The sequence below is a fragment of the Poecilia reticulata genome, chromosome 22 (genome assembly GCF_904066995.2).
Source record: "Poecilia reticulata chromosome 22, P_reticulata-male-v2, whole genome shotgun sequence".
In the NCBI taxonomy this organism is placed as follows: domain Eukaryota; kingdom Metazoa; phylum Chordata; class Actinopteri; order Cyprinodontiformes; family Poeciliidae; genus Poecilia; species Poecilia reticulata.
The window spans coordinates 3,475,345-3,484,819 of NC_088851.1; the positions used below are offsets into that span (position 1 = coordinate 3,475,345).

General features: G+C 39.2%; 1 protein-coding gene across 6 annotated transcripts in view; it reads right to left on the minus strand.

The window, feature by feature from the left end:
* Positions 1-9,011, minus strand: part of klc1a (kinesin light chain 1a) — a 36,188-nt gene extending 27,177 nt beyond the window's left edge. The window contains exons 1-3 of one of the 6 annotated variants that reach the window (XM_081603158.1): positions 8,490-9,011; positions 2,775-3,042; positions 489-719 (exon numbers count right to left, since the gene is read on the minus strand). In XM_081603158.1, the coding sequence (XP_081459284.1) occupies positions 489-719; positions 2,775-3,041 (498 nt within the window). In that variant the 5' untranslated portion in view covers position 3,042; positions 8,490-9,011. The remainder of the gene's footprint in view (positions 1-488; positions 720-2,774; positions 3,043-8,489) is intronic. The other 5 variants (XM_081603157.1, XM_081603159.1, XM_008398733.3 and 2 more) reach the window with 5 other exon arrangements.
* Positions 9,012-9,475: the final 464 nt, after the last annotated feature.

Consider the following 9,475-nt stretch of genomic DNA (forward strand, 5'->3'; position numbering starts at 1 on the left):
CAATACAACTTAAAACAATTTGTACTTTGTAATTTTATGGCTGCTGGGTGCTCTGAGGAGGAGGAAGCTCTGAAGTCTAGAAATAATAACGGCAGCTTTGAGGACGAGCTTCACCTCAAAGGCGGAGCTGGGTCCACCCAGGTGTTTTGGACAGTTGACTGGTTGCCATGGTGATTAAAAGATTTCTCAAATATCTATGAAAGAATTAAAGCAACACTCCAGGACTGTTTTTGATCATAACATGTTATGATGTAAAGCTCAAAAAGTCAATTTTACATAGCAATGCCCCTTTAAACAAAACCAACTTACATTTACATTTTTGGTGTAATTATTTATAATTAAGGTTTCCATACAGTCAGGCTCAATATGACTAGTCGAACACTGGTCCATTAAATGTGGCTTGGTTGAAGTTTTCTAACCCATAAAATGGATCCATTTCTTTGCAGTTGATGCTCTGAACTCTCATACAGGAGGAGCTGAGGACTCACCGAGGGGGACAGGTCCTCGTCATACTTCTTCAGCTGGTTCATGAACTCTAGGTGCTTCTTCTCCTCCTCCAGCTGCGCTACACTCTGCTCGCTCTTCTGCAGCTTCTGCTGCGTTCCCGCCAGCTCGTCCCTCAGCCACTGGTTCTCCTGGCACAGCCTGCGTACCTGCGCCCGCAGCTTTTGCTTCTCTGACTCAACAGAGCTCAGGTGGCTGGACAGCGCCATCATCACCTGAGCAGAGACACGTTCCAGCACAGGTCAGGTAACACGACTCAAAGGTGGTGCATGATGTGTGGAAGAAGCAACATATTCCGTGTTGGGGATCTGGACTTAAAGTTTACCGAGATCATTGTGATAATGACAGAAGTGACGATAAGAAGGATTTATTAGTTCTTTTTTAGGCAACTGTTCTGTAGCCACAGAAACACTGCTCACATTTTTAATTCATTTCTTTAGGACACCAATCATTTAAAGAAGTGTGATTTACATCAAACTCCAAATCATAATTGCGTTTAATCAAATGTTCACATTAACTGATGTTTTCATTGATCAAACATTGTGTTTTTATTATGTAAAGCACTTTGAGCTTTACTGAAATGTGTTAGTTCACTTTGTTACTGAAATGTGTTGTACAAATAAACTTGATTGATTAAGATAATATTAAATCTAACAATCCTGGTAACAGACCGTTTTGGAGTATGTTAAACATCACTATATGGAGCTTAACGTGACAACGATAAATTAAAGAAGAAATTTATCATGATAAGTGATAAACAATGCAATAATGCTTGGAATTTCCTCGTCTTATCTGTACTAGTTTTCAGTCCAGCCTTGGCATAATCTTTTCAGATATTCCAATAATCGGTAAAATATGTGAAGAATCTCATTATTTCTTGCACGGTCTGTAAGAAAGGGAACTAAAGTAATGGATTTTGAACTTGGAATAGAAAATTCAAACTCTCTAGGTTTGCAACCATTGCAGTTTTTGACCAATCACTGATCTATTATAAAAAGCTAAAATCTTTTTTTTTTTTTGCCTGAAAACTCACCCTTTTCCAAAGGGGACAGTGGCTGGCTTTCAGAACTTTACTCTCATGTTATAGTTAAAGTACAAATTTAATGAGTTTTTTTTTTTGTGTAGATGATGAGTTTGCTGCACAGAGACATTAGTGACACCAAGCCACAAAACTAAAGAAAACCTACATGGTGTAAATGAGAGTGTGCAGATTGTTCATGCTGTGCAGTTTTATCTGACGGTTTAAGGCAACATGAATAACAACTCATTTATGACTCACATTGGCACAGGAAAGTTGCGATTTAAAAGAAAATCAAGAGCACTTCTGCTTTTGTTCTTCACTTCTCATTTCCTTTCAGTTTTGTCTAAGAATGTCTCAATTTAACCTGCAGCACACAAACAGTTTGCTGCAGTCTGCCAGGTCCAGACACACAAAATTCCCGTATTATTGCCATATGTTCAGTGTCTAATATTCATAACTGTGAACATCTTCAAATTTAGACATATTACAACAGTCTGTGCAGAAGAATAGCATTACCACAGCATTATGCTGCCACTGCTGTATATCATGGGGGGGCTGAGGAGTCCAAAGTGCAGCCCGGGGTCATTTGTGGCCCTTGAAACAATTTCATGTGGTTGAAAAGTTAAATTCTTCTTTAATGGAAAGTGTGAGGCAAAAAGTTGTTTTTAATGGAGCGGGGGGGTTCCCACTTTAATTACATAGTAAGTAGGACTGTAAACATCTAACGAAATTTTACTAGGAAAAAAAAAGCCTGTAAAATAAAAAGTTCACTTTTTTTGTTGTTAGAAATTGAGTAACATACTTTCTAGACCAACTAAAGTGAAAAGAAGTATTAAACAATTAATTAAGACTAAAAAAAAATGCCACTTTTCTCTCATTGTTTAATTTTTTGATATAAAAAAAAAATTAAAATCAACACAATGATTTTGTGCTTTAAGTTGGAGAAGACCATCAATGCTGTCAACTAAGGGTTTCTTGCTCATGTTGCAAAAAGTTTGTTCACCACTGATCTAAACTAATTATTATCCAAATAATGATAAACAATATGATAAACTCCCAAAATGAGTCAGTCAGTAGGGATTTACTTGTGTCATTTACTCCAGTGTTGGTTCCATGAGAACATCAGTATATAATATATGTTGGCAATTTTACCCATCCTAGCTGTAATATTTCCACCTGTCCTGAAAACAATCGAATCCTCCTGATTTCTAAAGGATCCTCATTCATCAAGGGCCAAAGCGCTGACTACCTGAGCCTCGCTCAGACCGAGCTCCAGCATCTCCAGGGACTTCCGGATCATGTGCGACTTCTCCTCCACCAGGACTCCCTCTTCGTCCTGCTTCAGGCAGCGCAGCGTGCCCAGCAGGCCCTCCAGGATGGAATGGTGCTCCTGCTTCAGGGCTTCCAGGCCCTGCATCACCTGCTTGGTCCGGGAGATGATCTCATCCTGAGACAGTTTCTCCCCCGGGTCCTCCTCCTCCTTCACGCACACCATGGTGGACATGTCCTCACGCATCCTGCACATTTTAGTGACAACAAAAGAAAAGAAATTAAAAAGAAGTGGTTACTGACTTGCAAAACCACATTATCCCAACAGAAAAACAGCAATTTAGTGCAAAAACATTGTATTATAGTAATAGTAATGTGTAATATATACCTTTCTAAAGAACAAGGTGTGGTCTAGATCAACAGAGATGCACTGAAAATTTGTGTGAGCGAACACAAGTCACACTACACTCTTCAGTGAGGAAGTTGTTAAAGAGAAAAGCAACTTTTCTGTAGCGATGCACAATATGACAGCACTATATCAGCATCAGCTGGAGCTGGACAATAAATCAATAACAATATATAAATGGTGATGAACACGATCAATACTAATAGATAAAACATCTGATAGAATAGTCACTGAGCTCCGATCCAGAACCGCACTCCTTTCTGGGAGATGTAGGCAGAGGAAAGAGTTTATCCGCTCAACCTCTCAAGGCTAGATAAGAAAAGTGGGTGGCATCACCATCATCAGAACTTGGGTTGCCTAGCAACAACCTGTTGAGTAACCTGTGCAGCAGCAGGTTCAGGTTTCACCACCGGGCCTGATAACTGCTTAAAAATAAAAAATTTAAATAAAAACGATCTGGAATGAAAACTCTGGATAAAACAGGAAACGTCACACCACCAGTTTGGCAGTGTTTCAGGTATTTACAATAAAAAAACTGATCAATAATTATTGATACTGCTCGATATGAAACACTTCATAAAGACATAATATCATCCAGCCCTAGAATCATCCAATGTTACACATTGATATTTTTGGTATTTTAGGATCGGTCCTACAAGTAAAACTGGGCCGATATTCAATAACCAATATTCATTTCCATCTGTCCAACAGACAGAAGTAAGTCAGAGTTTACAAAGAAAAAAAAAAAGTGAGGCAAAACTTTGAAAATAGTTCACACACACTCTATTGTATCTGGCTAAGCTTGAGCAATGTTGCAAGGCAACCATTCAGTCTCTACCGGTAGAGTTACTGCAGCTGTAACCTCAACAGTTTCCCTGCAAGTTACTGACTCACTGTTGATGAGAATTGCACAATTTTCAGTTTTGATTTATATGGTAATTTGAACGTCATGAATCCTTCTCGGTATGCTTCACATAGTCTTGGCCTGTGAGACATTATCCAATAAAATGCGTTGAACAGCGCTCCGTTTGAGAGCAGCAGCATCCTGATGTCTCTGGTGCCGTTGGAGGACCCGGTTCAAACCAGACGGCAGTCTGCTGACGGTTCTGAGGGCCGTGATCTGGGTTTGATTTACAGATAAGTGATACAAAGGATGGACTGCTGCACATAAAAACCTCCAAACATCTGACACAAATAATGAGGCAAATGTGCTGCCTCCTTAAACATCTCCTGGAATAAACAACGCTTCATAATGATATGATAAAGTTCTACACCAATCAGTTCATATATGCTCTTATTATGAAGATTTAGTGACAGCTTTTAATAACCTCACATACTTTAGACTTCTCCACACTCTGTTGCTTCTTTGCTTTCTATTATTTATGCACACGCACACACACACACCGCGTAAGAAGATTATAGTGGAGTGCTTTGTAGAACTTATAGCGAGCTACTAAATAAACCTCTTTTAGCACAGCAGACTAACTCCACTGATTTCAGCTGAATGATTAGAAAAGCACCATGTGGTTAAATGCAGAAATGAAACTCCTGTGTCTGTGTATCATTGTTTGTTTCCCCAATAGCGTTATGAAGCAGCCAGCCCACCTTTGTGTAAACGCTTCTACAGGTCCAGGTGGAGACGTCGAGTTCTGCCTCAGCTGCCACACACATTTCAGATGTCAGTGAACGCACCAGAGACAAGACGGCGAGCCGCAAACCAAACCAGGCGGACGGAGCGAGGAAAGCCTGCAGCTCCGATCGCTCCATGTGACACGGCAACCGGCCCTGAGCCTATCAGATCCACAGGAAGTTGGAAGCTGACGCTGCATGCGTATTGTTGTTACAGGACGGATGGGCGCAGAAGCAGCCGGTGACAAACGGGGTTTGTGAAGCGAGGAGGAACTATAGAGCCCCCAAAATATTTAAGTTAAGATCAAGCTGATTTTTTTTAGAACCAAAAAGGGTTTCAGAAATGTTTGTGCAGTTAAATGAAAAAATGCAACTTATAACTATTATTTTAATCTTTTACTTAATTAGAAAGTTGTTCATCAGCTCATATTACAAATCACAGCAGGACTATTATCTGATGTAAACACTGAGGTTGACCTTACTGAATGAGCATAATAAAATAATAAGTAAAATAAATTAAAAAAACAGTAGTAAATTATGTTTACACATTCAAAGGAGCTGGTAGAAGTATAAACTTATTTCACCCACCCCTCACATCTACAGCATTACCCAATAAATTACTACTCATGCTAACTGTGTTAACAGTCTCTTAGTTAGGATTTTCTATATCCATATCTATAACTGATACAACACATTCATTCATATTTCATGCCATTTTGAGCAAACATCCATCATTTTTAACATGTTAAAATTCTTTCTAAATCAATATATCAGTAATAATTGACATCTTCATTAATAGTAACAGCATTGATAATAGAAGTAATAACAGTAACTATTTCTCATATGAATATGCAGCGATGACCATCTTTTTAAATGACGTTTTAAACTGTTTAATGTTTAAAAACAAAACTTTGAAAATAGAGACAATATTAGTTCAGATCTGACTCACATTATGAGTTCACGGCGATAAAAACTGAACCTTCAATTGTTTTTATACTCTATACTTGCTGGTGTCCTGTATTGTACTCCTAGCAATCTGTGTGGCTTCATGTTTTTTTGCATACATGTTCTGTAAAACTTTATTATAACACACCCATATAAAGTACATTAATGTAAAATATCTGTGCTTTTCCTGTATTTCACCTTTTCACATTGATCTCACTGAGCTGTGGTTTCCTCAGTCATGTGACCTGCCCTGTGCTTGCATAAGAACATCAACATTTCTGCCTTCTATAAAACTGTTCAGAGCAAGTTAAACACTGGTGTTTAAATATGATGAAGTTCAAGTTTTAAGGTTTCCTGCAATGTTCTAGTCAAGCATGTTGGCCTACAACTGCTAAGCCTGCGTGGCCAATAAGCAGTTAATTAATTTGCATGATTATTTAAAATGAGCTCCATAATTTCCATTCAGGTGTTTAATATTTTTTGAATGGCAATTATGTTTACAGAGACTTCATAATATAGTTTCTTAATGGTTTTGCTTGTGTGTGGTTCTTAATTTAGTTTTAATTTATTAATTTTGGTTGTTGTGTTTTGTTTTTGGATATTTAAAATCTCTTCCAGCTCTTAACAAATTTACAGTTTATTGGACTTTAAAAAGGCAAACTTGTATTATGTGATTATCAATCTATTATTTGAAAATGGTCTCAAAACAATGAAATAGTTTATCATAATTTCTGGGTCCATTCAGCAAAATTCGCAAATCATTTGCAATTCAAAAGTACTTCACTAATGCTAGAGGGAGAATAAATGTAATGCGTCATTTTAACCAGAGTTGTCGTCGATGTCGATGGCTGTGGGCAGGAAAGATCTCCTGAAGCAGTCTGTGTTACAGTGGTTCTGAAAAAGCCTCTGGCTGAAGACACCATCGTTGCGCAGCAGTTTTATGAAGACGGGTTGTCTGTAATTTTCTTATACCAAAACATTTACACATCAGCTGGAGCTCCAGCTCTGGAAGAAATCCAGTGGGTGGTCAAACTCATCCCTCCACCAACACTTAACTATTATCATGGAAAATAATGTCTCTAAAACTCAACAATCAGAGGGGTCTAAGAAATTTGAAACAGTAACTGTATCTGGTAACTGTAAATCAGTCCAGACTGGTCTCCAGTTTTTTGCTGCTTTGCGTGATCCTGTTAAGACTTTGATCCACAACAGACATTAACTGTTGACTTGTATCAAGGTACATAAAGGTTGTGTTTCAGAAAAAAAACCTATGGTGAAACACCACCATGATCAGAGTGTTCTCTGGTTGCCTGGGGCTTGGAGGAGGACAGGCAGTGTCCCTCCCCCATTTGTTACTATGCACAGATGAGCAGCCAAAGAGAAGGTTTCTATAATCTACTTTTTTATTTCTACAAGAAATATTCTAGTTTAAAGATATCTCTGGTCAGGAAAAACATTCAGTCTGGCAACTAAAAGTCTCATCTCTCTTATTAAGGCAGGTCACCAGCAATCTGCAATCTAATTCATCTGCTAAAATCATCTTTTTTTTTTTTTTTTTTTTTTTTTTTACATCTTTAACTGGTAAATAGGCATCATAGCTTGCAATCAGAAAAGCTGTGGGTTCGATTCCTACCCTCTAGTTGCCTGCCATTGTGTTGGGTGTGTGGACGTGTCCCTGCTTGTGGGTAACTGTGGCTCTAGTGTGAAAGTATTTTGAATGACTAGTCCAGTAACCATAACTGTCCTAGTCAATGTAATATTATTTCAGCAGGAAATTTGAAAAATTCTTTACTGATTAAAATATTTACACTTAAGCCATGTTACACATTTAACTTTTTGGAGAGTCTTATACCAGCCCGTGTCTTATTTACAAAGGTTCTCTGTACTATTAACTATTAACATGAGCACATGTGCCAAGTCATCAAATCGTTAGCCTAATAGCACAGTTACCTAATTAAATATATATATATATATAGACTTTGGAAAATATATATGACTTTGCAGTTATTAAGTGTCATTTTGTTAGCGGAATAACACTTAATAACTGCATTGAAAATCTTGCAGTACATTCTGGGCGTCATCATTACTCAGTTCGTAAAAAGACGTTGACTCAGAAGGTATAATTGTCCAGGTGTGGCAGTGGACCTGTAGGAGTGGGAGTATCTCTGTGAAAACAATTAAACTTCCCTGTGGATCAGCACGAGCCCTGAAATGTGAAACATCCACAGCAGACACCTTCAGGTCTTCCTGGTCTCCCAGCTGTGAGCTGCACAGAGATCCACTGTCTCTTAGAAAGGGGACTGACCGACACTTCTCAATCTCTTCTGAATATCAATGAGATGCAAAAGACAGAGACTTTTTTTCAGGCGTTTTCAGAAGCTGACAGGCATACTTCTGTCCGGCCCGTGCTATTATTTGTTCACTTCCAAGTGGATTAACCAGAAGAACTAGTTAGCCAGTACTTTCCTGTAGAACCACAGAGCAAACTCCGAGCTGCTTGTGGCGTCTAATTCCTGGCATCAACGTAAACACTGAACCCATAACAGCCAGCAGGTTCCCCGAAACACCGCCGTTCAGTTTATTTACACGCTTTAATTTCAAATATGTGTTCGCTGAGAAAATGGTTTAAAAAGCACATTCTGAACGTTGTATGTAAGGGAGATGCGTTAATTAGCGGATGAGTGCCGCCCAATAAATACTCTGAGCCATTCTTACCGTTCTGTGGGACATTCGTTGCCAGTGGAGCTCCACTGAGTCGTTCCAATTTATCCTTCTCGTTTCTCCCCAGCTGCCCCCTTTTTCTGTCACCAACAGCTTATGGTTGTGAATAATATGAAGAAGGAAAAAACAGAAATTCCAACCAGTGGCTTGTCCAGTGGTGTGTTTTGGTTAGCTGGACCTTACTGCATCAAATGCTACAGTCCGGTAAGCTACATGCTAGCACCTAGCAGCCTTACGTCAAAACATTGAGTCCAACCGGAGCCGCTCAGGTGAATATCCTGTCCTGTTCCATACCAACAGCAGCTCCGCGTCACTGCCCAGACCGAAGCGTCACGTGACGGACTGAACAAATGAATCGGTGCTGCGGATGACAGCTCCGCGAGACGATGAGTGACTGCTCGGAGCGTGAAAATGGCGTTAACCGGCGCCCCCTTGGCCCTCCCCCGGTAATACTGATGTCATCTTGACAAGATTAAAGAGGAAGTTGCGGTGACAGTAATGAGCCAGATTTGTGATAAAATCTTAAGCGTTGAAAAAAAATTGGGGGCTCTCAAGGTATGCTTCAGAGTATGTTATCTAATGGGAATGAAAAATATCTTACAGTGATCGACCCAAGTTATATTAAAAAACAAAAAAAAACTGTTTAGTTCAGGAAGACTGTGGCGCCATCAAGGGGGGGAGCCTGGGAGGCAATGGTCACCCCTACAAATTTGGTGCACATCCTTGCCAGATAGTCTTAAACGCATATTTCTTGCAAATTCATGAGAGAAGTTTTAATAAATTTGATATAAATTTATATATGCTTGTACATTTATTCTTCTACAGCCTGCCAATTTTGAGTGATCTTATTCTCGCTCCCAAATGAAAGAATAATAAAACTGTTCAAATCAGGATCTGGCCGTTAGTTTCTGAGTGTCACCAGGTATGTCATGCTACAGTCAGTGAGTCAGCCGCTGCCATTTATGCTCCAGTCACTTGAT